Source organism: Melopsittacus undulatus, chromosome 7 (genome assembly GCF_012275295.1).
Source record: "Melopsittacus undulatus isolate bMelUnd1 chromosome 7, bMelUnd1.mat.Z, whole genome shotgun sequence".
Taxonomy (NCBI): Eukaryota; Metazoa; Chordata; class Aves; order Psittaciformes; family Psittaculidae; genus Melopsittacus; species Melopsittacus undulatus.
This window is the reverse complement of record NC_047533.1, coordinates 13,024,657-13,041,519: the sequence shown is the minus strand read 5'-3', so window position 1 is coordinate 13,041,519 and position 16,863 is coordinate 13,024,657. Positions and strand designations below refer to the sequence as shown.

The 16,863-nt window shown below is 38.5% G+C and overlaps 1 protein-coding gene across 4 annotated transcripts in view; it reads right to left on the bottom strand.

Annotated features, from left to right (window-relative positions):
* The window catches only part of EVC2 (EvC ciliary complex subunit 2), a 78,459-nt gene that overhangs the window by 22,202 nt on the left and 39,394 nt on the right, over positions 1–16,863 (bottom strand). For 2 of the 4 annotated variants that reach the window (XM_031048374.1, XM_031048377.1), the window contains 5 exons: positions 15,169–15,408; positions 13,839–14,014; positions 6,281–6,440; positions 4,583–5,043; positions 1,365–1,569 (listed from right to left, as the gene is read on the bottom strand). In XM_031048374.1, the coding sequence (XP_030904234.1) occupies positions 1,365–1,569; positions 4,583–5,043; positions 6,281–6,440; positions 13,839–14,014; positions 15,169–15,408 (1,242 nt within the window). The remainder of the gene's footprint in view (positions 1–1,364; positions 1,570–4,582; positions 5,044–6,280; positions 6,441–13,838; positions 14,015–15,168; positions 15,409–16,863) is intronic. The other 2 variants (XM_031048376.1, XM_031048375.2) reach the window with 2 other exon arrangements.

Genomic DNA, 16,863 nt, shown 5'->3' with positions numbered 1-16,863 from the left:
CTACTTTCAGACATTCAAAGTTGCTAATTTCCTTTTCTAATTTCTCTCAAAGTAAAATTATATATTCATCCTTTCCATGACATCTGCTAGCACACAGATTTGATTTTAACAAGCTTTAGCAGTGATAATAAGAGCTTTTAACTGAAACAGTCTCCTCAGCATGATTAAAATGAACCAAGAATATTCATTTAAGAACTACATTGTTTTTCAAGACACAGTATATGAATCACAACTGAACCATAATAGTATTAAGGGGCACCACTCCATGTAATCAAATTATTCTTGACCTTTATATTTCTTTACAAGAATATCAACTAAGTATAATGTACTCTTGGGGAAATGATAACATCTGTTCAACTATAAGGCTTTTACAAAGTCATCTCCTTTCTTTAGTACTTTAGAAATTATTAAGGTCTTGAACTAGGCTAATTCTTAATATAATTAACCCAAGTTAGCTTACGTGTTTAGAAAACATAACCGAACCAAAACAAAGCAAGGGAATGTCCTCCTTTTTATGATGTTATCAGATACAATTCATAAAGGAAACACTTCGCCCCTCCTCCTATTTAAAGAATTGAAAATAATTTATGATTTTACGTTTTACATTTTACTGAAGGAATTAAACATCCCTCACAGAGTTATTTTAAAAAAAGGCTAGATTTTATAGACAGATTCCTTGTTGGGTATGTCTTTCCAACTCTGAGTGAGTATGCCTCATCTTCTACATATTTAGAATTGAAATAAACAAACATAAAGAACAACAAAAAACCCCACCCCATGCCACAAAACCCAACCCACTGTATATGCCCAACTCTTTTGGAAAGAAAAAATGGAAATGAAGCCCAAATTCTTGCTAAGCAAGTCCAGCTAATTCAGGAACTTTACTTTCGTAAACGGACAAGACAATGTATGACGTTCCCTTACAGAAACTCCTTGAGTTAGTGTCAAATTTAGCACTTTAGGGGCTGCCAGGAAAATCTCAGTCTATGCTGTAAAGAACCCAACTTGTCCCTAGTATTCAGAGCCAGGCTCAGCATCGCTCAGATATTTGGCATTTCAGTGGACTCTCCTGCAAGATGCAGCCCCTTTTTGACACCAGTCTACTTCTTTGTAACTATGCTACTTTCTTTGGAATGCTGGAAGATGTGCAAGCAGCAGAAATACGCAGGTGTATGTGGAAAAAAAGTGTCTAATTGCTGCCCAATTATCTTTAAGGTCCACTGATCCACATAAACAGAGGAAATGTGCACTGCTGCCACACCTATGAAGCAGCTCTGGACCTATACATGCAGGCAAGACCAACAACTTGCAGATATACCAGCAAATCCTTCCACATCCCCGCATTGATCCTACATCATTCCCACCTGTTTACTGGTCACTGCTAAATTCTGATCGACTTTCAGCACCTCTGCATCCTTCTGCTCGACCTCAAAAGCCCGAAGCAAGGTTCTCGCTCTTATTTTGGGCCAAGCCAAGCTGCTGTCCATCTGAGAGAAGCAGCAATGCAACTCTTGCCTCATTCTAAGCAACTCTTCTTCTGAGAGTGAGAGAGGTAAACTTAGAAGCTGCCTGTTAAAAAACAAACAAAACAAAAATCATAGCCTTTTGCTGTTCAGTGATATAAGCATGAAATGTAAGAGAATACACACAGATACTTTACATGACAATAATAACCCTTTTTTTGTCTTATTCATGTAACAGTTAATGAACCCATTCTGAGCTGCTTAGTATGTTCAAAATATCCTTGAGGATACTTTAAATTCTGCATACAGAACTTCCTGGACTGTAAAACTTCATTTTCAAGGCGGCACAATTTTTGAGTATTTGAAAAGTAAATAAAGCACATTTTAGCGCATTTCCTATGCACAGAATCTTTCCACTTCTACTGACAATACAGTGCCTGAACCGAGGGATAAAATTGAGATAAAAGCTTCCCATAAAGCCTCCCTGTGCTGTTTCCCAGCACTCTGCACTCACAGCTACTGAGAGGGGTAAAACATAAAAGTCTCTCCTTATTACAAACTTACACCCGCCATCCCTCCCATCACCCACCACAAGGTTCCAGCTCCTCTTTGTAAAAAAGCTTTTAGCACTCTGAACAACACTGAGTATATTTTAGCAGTAATTTGAATCACTCAAAGTTTCCATTTTGTGGAAGGAAGGTTCTTAACATAGAAGTCTGGGGAACTGATTCTCAGGTCAAGCTGAAATTGACTAAGCATGCTAAAGCCTAAATTCACCTTTCAGTTGTAAACAGCCTTAGACTATATACATCTTCTTATCTTGTGACTGAAATACTTCCTTAAAATATTTAATAAAAAATAGAATAGTTTTTTTTTTAATTTTCTCTATTTGCCCAAAATTGTATTTGAATTTAAAGCATGAACATGCAGTTTTCTTTTAAAAAAGTATTATACAATATGTTCCATTAGGACTGATGTTTTTATTCAGTGTACCATAGGCCTATACCACCTCATCATTTCATTGACATATTTCAATAATAATGAAATATATTGAAAGTTAAATATTTCAATATATTAAAAGTTTAGAAATCCTTATTTCTGTTTCCTGATTCAGCAAAGAACAGCAACACCCTAGGTTAAAACGTTTTTAATGCATAAAGTTTATATCTTTGAAAGACTATTTCCTTTAAGGCAATATTACTCCAAGCAAAAGCATTTACAGCATACTTAACCATTTCTCATGGTTAACTATTTCTCAAGCTGTCTTAAGGCTTTCAGAAGAAAATCCATACTATGTATCCATATGTACAGACAGATATATAGACTGAGATACAAAGACAACACAGAAAATCACTTTTTTCATGTCTATGTTTAAAAAGGACTTTAAACATTAATGATCTTCATACATACATTTTGGATTAACTCATGGTCTCTTTGATAAGCAACAGAAATGAAAAGCTATCATTCAAAGTAATTCTTTGTGAAAACCAGATAGCAGATGAGAACATGACAGCTAGCATCTGTCATCAAAATACCAAAAAACTGACAGACTGAGCATAAAGACAGTGCCAGATTTTAAGGAGCTTTTGGTAGGACAGTTGTACATTTTTTGAATATATTTCCCAGTATTTTAGTGGGAAAAATACCCCAAACATTTTACTGTAGCTGTAATAAAGATAGCATACAACTGGTGACACTGCAGGCTGGAACACAATTATCTTTAATTGTAAGTTAGCAACAGGAAAGACCTACTTGGTCATGCTATCTACTTCCCTGGTCCTGCAGGTCTGCTTTCAGCAATGCAAATAAAAGAAATAAGACAGCTAGAAAATACATTGAAATGGCTTACAGAAAAGTATTTTAAATGCTGAACAAAACATTAAGCACTTCAAATTAGAACCAGAAGAAAACACAAATGGATTTTTCTTCTTTAGCAAAGCAAATGTAATGGGCAAGATTTCTTTTTATGTTTCCATTATAAGGTTTTAAATTTTGCAGCAGGCAAACTTATGAAGATGTTGTCTGGACAGAACTGCCCATGCAGATCTGCTTTGCTCTAAAGAAAAGGTATGAAGGAGAAACTTCTGCTAATGCTTCTCTCCCCTCTAACCCCTGGTTCAATTTCTCATGCTCAGTTTGCATTGTATTAAGGGCAGACAGGCTAATACAGTTTTCCCTGTTCCAGTTGCTTCCCCCAAAGCTGCAATTTTGCCAGCAGACTATTTTTTCATGTTCCCATGTCTCAATGTCTGTTATCAAACATTGTATAGGAAATGTAGTACTGTAAATATTCAGGCAACAAAACAACTAGTCATGAATGTATTCTAAAACTAAGGAGAAATGCTGCTGAGCAGTGCCAAACTCAGGGCGATGCTGCCCAGTCTGAGAGGCACCACCACATGGTGACTCTTGGTTGCAGCCATCGTCTCTCTGCACAAGGTCTCCCAAGGGTGGCAAAGTCACTACCTGTCTTCCCAACTCCCTGGGGTCACATCAGAGCAGGCAGCAACAGCCATAAAGTACAGCTGGGGCCAGCAAATCTCTCTACAACACTGCCTGTGTCATGATGCCTCTCTGACCTAGGGTTGAGTGCCAAGGGCACTTTAGCAGCAGGCCAAATTGGCCAAATCTGATGCATGGTGCCCATGGGCTGGAAAGGTAGACTGCTGCACCGTATATTTATGGAATACGTGGAGATACTGCGGCAGAGCTCAAAATGAACCTTATGAGTAAGGCTTGACTTGTGTCTGCAAGGAATATATCAAAACTGGACATGGGACTAATTAGGCATGACACACTAAATGACATTTCCAAAGTGCTGGACCTTTGGGAACAGGCTGAGAATAATAATAAAAGATGTGTAAGTGAAACCTGACATGGAGTGAGCACGAGTACAAAAATACCATTCCATGATTTTAGTTTCAAAACTGCTATTCCCCAGGATTTCCATTGCAGTGCTTACCCACAAGTGCCACAGGGGCTGATCGTTCGCAAACAAATCAATTCTCAAGTGCCCAACAGAACTGACCACTAGGAATCATACCTGGACATGTCTGAAAAGTCCTAGTTCATCTCTATTTGCAATAATAGCTAAGAAAAGGGTGAGGAGAGATACTTGCATGAATACTGATTGTTCCCAGCTCCTTAATTTTTTTTGTTCCAAAATGCTTGTTTCTAGCTCTTGGCTTAGCTTCTGCCTGGTGAGCTGAAGCAGCTCTTCAGTGGCTGCACTCTTTTCATGCTCTTCCCTTTCAAGCTGCTCATGTTTATCAACCATCTCTTTTTTATGCTCCTCCACAGTTTCTAGCAGGAACATCTTTGGCACACTGAGCTTTACCAATTCTTGCACAAATACTCCACACTGAACACGTTTAAGCTCTTCAACGGCTTTCTCTGTTAGATTAAACATAAGCTCTTTCAGCTCTTCACTGGCTTCATTGTCAAGCTTTTCAGTAAGTTGTTCAAATTCAATGGTGTGATCACTCAAAAGATTTTTCCAATGGCCCAGGTAGTGAGTGACCTCCTTAGTAGTTTTGAAGGTCTCTCCAAGTGACAGCTGCTCCTTCCGATGCTCCTTCTGCTGATTCATTTGCAAAAAGGAAGAACAAGGTTAAGAGAAGGAACATCTCAATTTCTAGCTCTTAAAGCCTGTATTTCATAGCAATGCAAAATCTCATACTTTGGTCTTTCAGTGTTCTTGAAACTATTTTTCAGTGTTCAGAGACTTACCCAGCCCTCAACATGATGGTTTTGCGTGCATCTAGCAGGCCTGTGATGTCAGACTGCCAGACAGAAAGGCCAACACAGACCAGTGATAATCTGGATTGCTGCTCAACAAAAGGGCTGACACCTAAATAAATGCATGGATCTATGTTTGTTTGATACAATCCAAACTGACTGAACTGTAACAATCTGGCAGCATTCCAGAAGTGAATCTTGATCAAATACCAAGGAAGAATAAGAAGAAGCAGGGAAAAAAAATCCAAATATTAATTGGAAAGCTAAACCAAAGCTACCTATACTTAGTAAAAACACAGCAAATGAAGTGCCTATCTTTATACTTGCTGTCTCTCTTTGCACTGGTATCCACTAAAGAGCAGAAAACACTGAAACCCATACCCTGCAAAAGATAAAATCAGTCTCACCTAATTTTGGTCACCTAAAGAAGTATCACCTAATCCAAGAAAAAATTTTCTTCACCTTTTAGGCAGAGAAAGATAGGGACTTTTGGATAGTAACTCCCTTCCATTTATCTCAGATCATGTGCAAGACCTCCGCCATTATGGGGTGATTTGGAGCTCTTGGAGTTAGCCTTGATTTCTAGATGTCTAAGGTGATATGAGTCCTACCACAAGCAACCATAAAGTACAACATATTTTAAATAGTTTTATCTTGTAGCTGAATTTTAACTGTGCTATAGAAGACATTTAAGACACACATAGCCAGGAAAACCACAGAAAATGATTACTGTCACAGACCTGTGCCATCTCTATCACCAGCTCCAGAACCTCAGCTGGCTTTTGCCTGTCTGCACATGCCAGAGGCTTGTCACAACCCCCTTGGACAGGTCAGACTAAGTACAGAGGCTTCACAAGTTTCTCCAGTTCTATTACTTTCTTGCATGTTTTTCTAAAAGAACAGCTATTAATTACTACATGATTACGACAGCACACGGCGGCACAGAGCTAAAACCAATGGACACTTATTTTCATCCATGCCCCAGGCAGCGTTGATCCCTAAGAACTACAGTTTATTTTTCAATTCATTCCATTTTTAATTCATGGTAAGTCCTGTGAAAATAAACATACTGAAATTACCTTTTGCAGCATTTCCCGCCTTCGCCTGGTAATGAGTTTCTGGCGAAGCTTTTGCTTTTCTTGTTTTAAATCATGATCGAATTTCTGTTTAACAGAATTAATTTCAGCCTCAGCTCGGTCCAGCAGCATCCCCAAATGACTTTCAGGTAGATGACCTGCCCTGTAATAACAGTGTTTGAAGCCTGTTATCCCAAATTCTTAAGAGGAAAAGGATATTTGAGGCAATTAGTACCATAATAAGGTTCAACATAGTAGATACACAGAATGATCCTTGTTCTTTCAGCAGTGATACCTGGGGGGATCAAAGAAGCAAGTGGATAATAGAGAGATAATCTCAATGATTAGTGTAGGATTGAGTTTTTGAAGGTAGAATGAAAGTGTATGAAGAAGGAACAGGAAAAAGGAAGGAAGGGAAGGCAAATGCAAAATCATTACCAGTCAGTAATGTAAGCAATATTCAAATGAGACATTTTAAACCTTATCTATTATTCATAATATTTACATTTTTCATTTAATGCCCCTGGAATGCAATTCCAGATGTCTTTTATAACTCCTTCTCCTCATTAGGAACAATTTTTCTTTAAAGGATGTAATCTAATCAGGGAAAGACAATTAAAAATTATTTTAAAGACATCAAAGCAATCATACCCAGCAAAAGATTTATATTCAGATTTTTTATTAATGTACATCATCATCATCATAAAGATTTCAAAATAATAGTGAAATAAAATAATTTCTGGCCTACCTCCAGTGGCTACAGTATTTAATTTCAAAGAGTAAGCAAGATTAGGTTACAAAAGCTTCAATCTCCATAAACTCAAACTGAATTTCAAGAATTACCTGCTACTTACACCATAAATTCTCAGACATCTTAATTCAAACCAGGCTGTTGGACATTTGTGAGTTTTAATATAGGCACGTAGCGGCTAAAAAACAGACTAGGGACATTGTAGGCCCCCTCCGGAAGCTTTCGGGAGAACTGGCTACACAGGACTTGGAGAAGGCTGAGGTTCTGAATGGCTTCTTTGCCTCAGTCTTCACTGGCAAAGGCTCTGACCACACCACCCAAGTCTTGGAAGGCGGACACAGGGACTATGAAAATCTAGACCTTGGCCCACTATACATGAGGATCTGGTTCGAGACTATCTTAAGACCCTGAAAGTGTGTAAGTCCATGGGACCTGATGAAATCCATCCGTGGGTCCTGAAGGAGCTGGTGAAGCCAGCCACTGGCAAAGCCACTGGCCATCATATTTGAAAAATCATGGCAGACAGGTGAAGTTCCTGATGACTGGAAAAAGGGAAATATAACCCCCATTTTCAAGAAGGGGAAAAAGGATGACCTCACTTGGAGTATTGTGTGCAGTTCTGGTGTCCTCAACATAAAAAGGACATGGAACTGTTGGAACAAGTCCAGAGGAGGGCCATGAGGATGATCAGGGGACTGGAACACCTCCCGTATGAAGACAGGCTGAGAAAGTTGGGGCTGTTGAGCCTGGAGAAGAGAAGGCTGCGTGGAGACCTCATAGCAGCCTTCCAGTATTGAAGAGGGTCTACAGGGTTGCTGGTGAGGGACTGTTCATTAGGGACTGTAGTGACAGGACAAGGGGTAACAGGTTGAAACTTAAACAGCAGAGGTTTAGATTGGATATAAGGAAGAAATTCTTTACTGTTAGGGTGGTGAGGTACTGGAATGGGTTGCCCAGGGAAGTTGTGAATGCTCCATCCCTGGCAGTCTTCAAGGCCAGGTTGGACAGAGCCTTGGGTGACATGGTTTAGGGTGAGGTGTGTCTGCCCATGGCAGGGGGGTTGGAACTAGATGATCTTGAGGTCCCTTCCAACCCTAACTATTCTATGATTCTAATATTAAGCACATTGGACTTCCAAAATGTGGGGCTGAAAATTGTCAACATGGAACACTGAGAAGAAAGCATCAATTCTGGACCTGAACTTGGAATGTTATCCAAACAACTTCTGGTTTATTTTTTAAAATCCCTTTTAGAACATATAAACATTACACACAGTGCCTGGTTTTGGATGAATTCACATCTCTCCACCTACTGTATCCACGAGTATCTGATGAGCCACAAAGCATCATCCCCTACATAAGGAATGCACTAGACAGAAACTCAGGTCTGCTGTATCACACAGTTATGTCAACAAAGGTAGCCTCCGTTTGCAGAGCTTTTCCACTGCTTAGCTATCATATTTCTTTAATCTTCTGCAAAGAGGATTAAAGTACCTCTTGATACCTTGAAAACAATGCAACAGGCATCATTCCTGGATCTTTCAGCAAAGTGATTTTTTCCTTCCAGCAATCAATACTAAATTTCAGTGTTATGTCAAATAAAAACCCCAACAGCACCAAGTTTCTAGCCCACATTTGGTAACTCTAAGTCTTGTCCCCCTTTTTGATCAAACCCAAGGCAAAACAGTGAACAAAATGAAGATTTATTACAGTGACAAAGTGAGTCAAGTAATAAACAAGATCTTTTTAACACCTTCATCCTGTCTTGTACTTAGGAAATAAACCTAGTCTTGCTGCATGCAATTAAAATCCCTCTCCAAAGTAGTGAAAAGCATCTACATAGAAAAACATAGATGTTCTGGAACTACCCAGCAATTGAGAGTTTTAAGAAAAGCCATACAACACAGAATGACTGGGAAATGATATATACCTACTTATTGTTAGGAAAAACAGAAATTTACATTACTACAGTTTCAGGCTGTTGATTTATTTGAGATCCAGTATGTCCACAGCTCAAATTGTAGGTGACAGTATTGTAAAACCCATCTACCTATTTATTTGGAATCCCAGATAACAAAAATAATGGGCAAAATGCCTACCACCACAGAAGTCTATGTGAGTTTATGTGGCAACTTATATTAATCAGTATTACAAAAATTACTAGGAGGACCAATCCTGGCAAAAGATCTTAATTTCTGGTTTAATATAAACACAATATAAAAACAACTGCAGTATTAGAATTAAAAGACATCCTGTTCCCAAAGGACTCTGAACTGAAACACAAAATAAAAGGAGAGGAGACAGGTAATGAGACAGTATAGACTGTATGATAAACTGCTTGGTCTCAGCATACCAGACATCTAATCACTGAGGAGATGTGTAGGCAAATGTTTAATGTCTTTGAACAAGGAGAATTTTAATCAAGGAGAATACTGCAGCAATGACAGGGATATTTACAGGGAGATCCTCCCAAATGCAGTGAGCACCAAGAAAGGCACAGGGATGAAGCGTGTGCCCAACAGCAGCTGTAGGTCAATCAGAGGCAGACCTTGACTTCATTGTACAAAACAGATGCCAACAAATTTAGGAGAGAACATGGAGTGACAGCACTAGAAGTAGTAGTTTGTAGCTGATGTCACAGAGAACTATGTAAGGGATGCTGGACTCCAGCAAAGGAAAGTTGTTTTGTGAAAGGTAAGAGAAGGCATGGGAGTACCACTAAACCAAAAGGGAAATATATGTGAAGTAGAAAAGTTGTACCAATCTGGATATATATGGAGGTTCAACCACAATACTATACAGAAACTGCAGAGAGAACCTGTAAGAGTGCCTATGCTACTCCACTTCAGCTACTTCAGAATTTCACCTGCTGAACTGGTATCTTGCTAGATCAGAATTTATGTAAATAATTCAGAGCAATAAATGCCCTACATAGCAAGCACTATGAGAAGAAAATGTATTAAAAGTTTATTAGATAACTTTATACTGATGCATTACTGCTGGAGGAATTAACTTTTCCAACACCAACTTCCTGAAAAGTGAAGCAGGACACTTCAGAAAACTTCTTTGCTTATAGCAAGGTCCATATAAAGGGAGATTATCAAGAAGAACAAGCCCAATATGAGACATTTTGCTTTGACCTTTTAAGAAAGTCGACTGACCACTTTAAAAACACAACACACAAGATATTCTTGAGGTCTTACAAAAACTAAAATGTTGGGAGACATTTATATGGGAGTTTGAGCTGTTTGTACCTAGGGAGTCACAAGAACTAGATTCAGTTTTTAAGAGACCAAAGAAGGAAGGAAACTTCCTGTGAATGAGCAGCTACTAGCAAAAGAATAATGCAACATGTTACTGCTGCTGTAGTTCAAAATCAAGCATCTCAACCTCTCTTGATTGCCGGAACAACCCAGGATGAATACTGCCCCAAGTGTTGCCCTTTTGCCCTATATCCTTTAAGGCAAAACATAAAGAAGCTAAGTAGACATCCCTGATATCTATCATTATGGATTACATTTTAAAACTTGCTTTCCTGCCTTTTGGCACTGCAGTCCACAAACTTGATTTCTAAAAGACACTGAATACCCACCATCAGTCCTGATTAATGGGTCATTTTATTTAAATACTATATTTAAAAGCCCAGCTTGAAAACTCTGGCTGCTCTATTTCATTTAAAATATTTACAAGTCTCCCTATAATTGGTTTGGGTTTATTTTACTTTTTATAACATAAATTTCTGCCTATACAGAATCTTCTTTATGTTAACCTGAAATTGCCTTGCTCTCTGATAAATCTTAAACATCCTTTCAAGCTTCATTTTTAAAAGACCTCTCCCCTCATTATTTATCTGCTGGTTTATGTATCCCTGAAACTATTTATCTGTGGTATATGTAATCTACATCTTTTCTCAGTGTCTCTTCTCCATACAAACAGCTCTGCATTTTAAAATCCCATTTGTAATAGTAAGTTTAACGCACACTATTAAAGCTGGATGCAATAGATTAAGACAGACCAATACCTGTATTTAGACAAGCGGATTCAATGCTAAAGTAAGAAGTAAGAGGATATTATGCTGTTACTGCTCAAATTTTAATGCTCTTATTTGTAAATAATTCAATCTTTTATAATTAGAAACTGAAATACAAGCCTTTCTTGGAGTTTATACTTCGATATTTCAGTATACCTGTAGGAAAAAATGAACCAAACCAAACCAAAAACCAAACCAAACCCCAAACCAAAATGCTAGAAAATAATCTGAAATACTACATGCTGGAGTTTTATAGTCTCAACATCTAAAGATTGAGTAATAACATATCATTATGGCAAATATTTGCCTGAAAGGAATTCCTGCAACAACAGGTGTGGGAAGTTACAGGAAAATAACTAATTCTAGTCCCGGAAAGCTAGATGAGATTGCTTCTCTCCAAATGCTGTCTCCAAGTATGGGCACATTTCCTTTGTCTGCAGAGTATTACAACCATTGCATACTCTGAAGTTTAACAGGGGAGAATTATTTTTTCATTTTGGTAATGACACTTGGTGGTTTTGGAAGTTTTTGGATAGTATGATTTGGGGGCAGAGGGGCCCTGGTACATTTTTTTGGATGGGATCTATGAGGTCTTGCATTACTAATATTACATGTTTCCTCTCTGTTTTGTAGCTGATCTGGTTTGTGACTGTTAGGTGCAATAGCAAGCATTAAACAATAAGTGAAACCTACTTTTCCTGCTTAAGAAATTCTTGGTGTTCACGGCAATGATTTAATCCATGGATGCAGTGGTTATACAGGTGACAGTTTGTCATCAAGGCTTTTCACATAACGGTAACATTTGAGAAAACATCTTGGACCATTTCTCATCATCAGTTCCAAAGAGAGGCATGAACTGATGAAACAGAGCTCTATGTGAAAGATGTATCTGAATTATATTTCCTATGACAAGACTTATTTTTGTCTTTGACCCACACAGCTGCAGATGTAAGCAAAATAGGCAGAGCAGTGCAAGCATAGAATCATAGAATAGCTAGGGTTGGAAAGGACCTTAAGATCATCTAGTTCCAACCCCCCTGCCATGGGCAGGGACACCTCACACTAAAGCATGCCTGTAGCTGTGCCTGGGATTGCTCCGACCCAGGTGTAGGACCTTGCACTTGTCATGGTTAAACTTCATAAGGCTGGCATCAGCCCACCCCTCAAGCGTGTCAAGGTCCCTCTGAATGGCATTCCTTCCCTCCAGCGTATCAACAGAACCACACAGCTGTCATCGGCAAACTTGCTGAGGGCACACTCAATCCCACTGTCCATGTCACCAGCAAAAATGTTAAACAAGACCGGTCCCAACACCAATCCCTGAGGGACACCACTCATTACTAGTTTCCAGCTGGACACTGAGCCGTTGACCACAACTCTTTGCTTGCGGCCACCCAGTCAGTTCTTTATCCACCAAGTAGTCCACCTATCAAATTGATGTCTCTCCACTTTAGAGACAAGGATGTCATGTGGGACAGTGTCAAACTCTTTGCACAAGTCCAGGCAGATGACCACAACTGCTCTACCCCTGTCCATCAGTTCCGTAACCCCATCATAGAAAGCCACCAAATTGGTCAGGCAGGATTTCCCCCTAGTGAAGCCATGCTGGCTGTCACCAAGCACCTTGTTGTTTTTCATGTGCCCTAGCATGCCTTCCAGGAGAATCTGCTCCCAGATTTTGCCAGGCACAGAGGTGACACTGACTGGTCTGTAATACTGAAGAACCTCTCTCTGATCAATGAATCTTGAGGCTAATCTTAGGGTATGATTCCAAAGAGGCAGCACACAGGACAATCAAAAAGATCAGCAAGGAAAAGTTAGAAAAAAACCCAGGTAAATGACTTTATTGTATTAACAGATGCAGTCTCTGGTAGCTTTCAACAATCTTTCTCCTCCCTAATATTAAAATACTTTCAAGTAAGTCAACACTACGAGAAAAAAAACACAGTGTAAAGACTGGTATTTACACATGTTCTCTTACTGCATGTTCCTCATCTTGCTAGTGACTGACACCAGTATAAGTATCTAAAATATACAAAAAAACCTGCATGCACAGGATCAACAGCAGCAGTGCTAAGTTGTTTTCCTGCGCACTAACATATTTTACTGCACTGGCATGTTTCTCAGTAATTTCTCTTTATGCCAAACTTAAGATACACCACAGTTCTCTGGTGGTGATCTCTCCCAGTACTCCACACTCCTATGTGTAGTCTTTGCTACTCAATATCCTCCCCAGTTACGCTATTTATAAATGTAGCCAACTTACTTTAGAAAATATTCATGCTTTCCAGTTTGAGACCATACATCAGTTCTCGTTCCTCAAAAACATTCAATCATAAGTGAACCAAAATTGTTCTTTACTGTTAAATCCATATATTCATGTGTAAAGAAACCAGACAAATGCTCTTGTAAATGTTGCAGTGTTCTCTGGCAGGACTTTTCAAATCACTGCGGACTATTTACATGAATAATGGATGTACAAAGATATTGAGAATCTCATAGGAGTCTGCTTCCCACTGAAGTCACAATTACAAGGTTCCCAGCAATTCATCTCTGTGTTGTATGAAGTGGACACAGACAACAAAGCCTTGCCTTAATGTCTGCTGGGATACTAACTAAGTCATCAGTTACAAAATATTTTCTTAGAATTAACTTAAAGGACAACATTTTTGTGTACCTTTTCTGCTAGGTAACACAAACAGAAAGACTTTTGAGGAGTATCTTATTGCCTGTGACATAACATAGTCAAATGACTGCCAAGAAAACAATTGAGATATTTACCTTTCCATCTTATTAATGAGATTTGGTATCTGGGCTGCTGCTTCATTTATAAGAACAGAGGCTTGAGAATCCCTTAACCGTATCTTACTTATGAGATACTCTCTGTAGGCAAATCTTCTATTCAGATGATATTTCTTGCTAGCTTGCAAAAAATCCATTAGCTCTTCAATGTCTCCCTACAGGAAAGATTGTGAACAAATGTATTTAATTAGATACAATGTAAATTACAGCCAATAACTGTGGGTAACAGACCAGATTTGTTCGTTAACAGGGTAAAGTTAAAAAGCTCTTAGAAGTGAAAAGCAGTAAACTTATTATCAACTTGTCTCTAATGAATATGTCAAATTACTACAGTGATTTCAACAAAAAATAAATAATGTGCTCAGCTTCTGGCCTGAATACCTCAGTACTGTGTGTACTCTCTTGAATAGTCAGTGCCCCTCCCGAGAGCCCTGATTTAACAGGTCATTTGATCAGGTACCCACAATTAAATGCACATAGCTCTACCAATGTTAGTAGAACTGCTCCTGCTTAAAGTTATCCACAGGCTAAACAGTCTTCAACTGAGACCTGAAGAGAGCATGTGTTCAGCAACAGCAGTCAGTGGCACCATGTCTTTTTTTTTAATTCCTTTTTTTCTTTACAATGCATTTTATGACTAAATAAAGGGTAACATTTTCAAAGGTGTTGAAACTGACTTCAAAGCCAAGGAAGAGCTTTTCATGTGTGTCTAGTACAAGAGCAGCGAAAGCCAAGACTGCTGCACACAGGCTGGCTTAGAAATTTCCTCCTTCCAACAGACTGGAACAGCAAAGGTTTAGATACATACAGATAAGTCTGGTAGACACCAGTGGTACGCACACAATGCTCTATAGAAGGTATTCTTCCAGCATCAGCTAGCCGAGACAAAGTCTGATACTTAGGTGACCCATGCCTGAGCAGCTGACACACTGTCAAAATTTCTTTTACTTTCTCTGTCTTCTGCTGGCTGCTCAAGTGTCTTTTGCACAAGTGCTCTATTTCTGACAGTGGCCCACATGCTTAAGAAAAGCATGAAAAAAAAAGTCAGCACCAAGCACATACTGTTGTGGCAAATGTGTATAACTCAGTGGGGTTTAGAAAAATGCTGTTCACATGCACCAACGTACAGTTATACAGATTTCTAGATGCGTATAATAATTGCATTATACTTTTTAATATTCTTCCTAAAAGAACTAGCTATAAAAGTGATAAAATTCACCCTGAAATATATTTTCTGAAACAATTCTCAAAAATTACCGTGGGTTTGTATTCTGTCACTAGGTTAGGAATGGAACTATCATCCTATTACCTGTATTTTAGAGTAACCTTCCACTAACGTTTTAGCTGCTTCCAACTTCAGTTCTCCCTTGAAAGTAGCATTTGTTATCTGTGTAAAAAAGATATTATGGAGCTCCTTTCTCTGGCAAACAGACAGCTCTCTGTAAGCCTTTGCAAAATATTCCTCCTGCTTTACCAGAAGGAGCCTCTTCAAATGGTCCTGCTCCAGTGTGTGAAGTCTATCCAGAAGACTTCTGTATTCCACAGCCGGCTGCAGAGAAGAGAGAAATAAATAGATACAAAGTGATTTTCAGTATTCAACATATTTTGAATTATTAGTGCTACCAGCTAATACATATTTTACTCATATTCTGATTACCATAATTTCAGGCTTAAATGAAGGCTAACACTAATTATTATAAATGAAGGCTATACTAATACTAATACATGGTTTTCATCTGTGTAGAACGACAGAGGTAGTACAGCTGTCAATCTCTAACCCAGATAAGGGTTGAAAGGTATAATGAAGTATTTTTAGAATTTGGAAGCATTATTTAAAATAAATTATAACAAAACCAGCATGAAATTGAAGCAAAAAGACTATATACATGAAATCAATCTCTTAGGTTTCATCAAATCTGAAATCTTATTAAAATAAGTCAGAACAATGACATAAGAATAAGCATACATTTTAAAACCAATACAAATTAGAAAAAAATATTCTATGACAAATCTCTAAAAGTTCTTCATATTGATGACCTACTTTAACATGATAGTCTTGCATTAATCTGTAGAAATCAATAGACAGAGTTACAACAATGGAGTATAATTAAATGGCAATTAATTTAAAAGCTTCTTTGCAATAAATACTTTCTTTTGATTCTCCAGTAATACTTACACATAGTTTTATTCTCAGATGGCATAAACTCATTACAGAATCAAAATACACATGTTCCACAGAGCAAAGAATGCTGCTAATGCCAGCAGAGCTATCTAATGGTAGCTGTGTTAGTCTTGTTCTAAATTTCATGCTATTTATCTGAGGACAACTGTCCTCTTCACCTCACCCCTCATTCCCAAGAGACACAATGGAGACAGCAAATAATTGATCAAAAAGGCAGGGAATACACTCTGTGTTTTGGCTGAGAGGGGAGGAGGTTATTGCTCCAGCTGTTTTTCACTGCCATCTCTTGGATGATAATACACCCACTGCCATGGCCACTGGGCCAAGCCTAGTGCTCTGGTATGCCCTTTTGGGCAATGTTCCTTGGCAAGTACAAACCCAGGTCCTTTCAAAGACAGGAAAGTGAACAGCAAGACAACACTGTAAGATAAATACATCAGGAAAAGTATTGGACTGGCCTCAGTTCTTTAATTCCTACCATTCAGGATTTCCAATATAAAACATTAGAACTGAATTGGGACTGAACCAGTACCAATGTATTCTGTGCAAAACAAAAGCCACTTTACTGAGAAAGTATTTAGTGTGAGTTTCCATAGTCAGTCCCTTCTCTGAAAAGACAGGATTTACCACAAAATGTTCAAAGCCAGGCTGGATGGAGTTTTAAGCAACCTGGTCTAGTAGAAGTTGTCCCTGACCATGGCAGAGGGACTGGAACTTGATAATTAAGGGCCCCTCCTATTGAAACCATTCTAGGATTCTATAATCTCAGCAAGGTGTTAGACATCTAGTCTAAGCTCCTCTAATCAACAGTAGGAAAAGGAC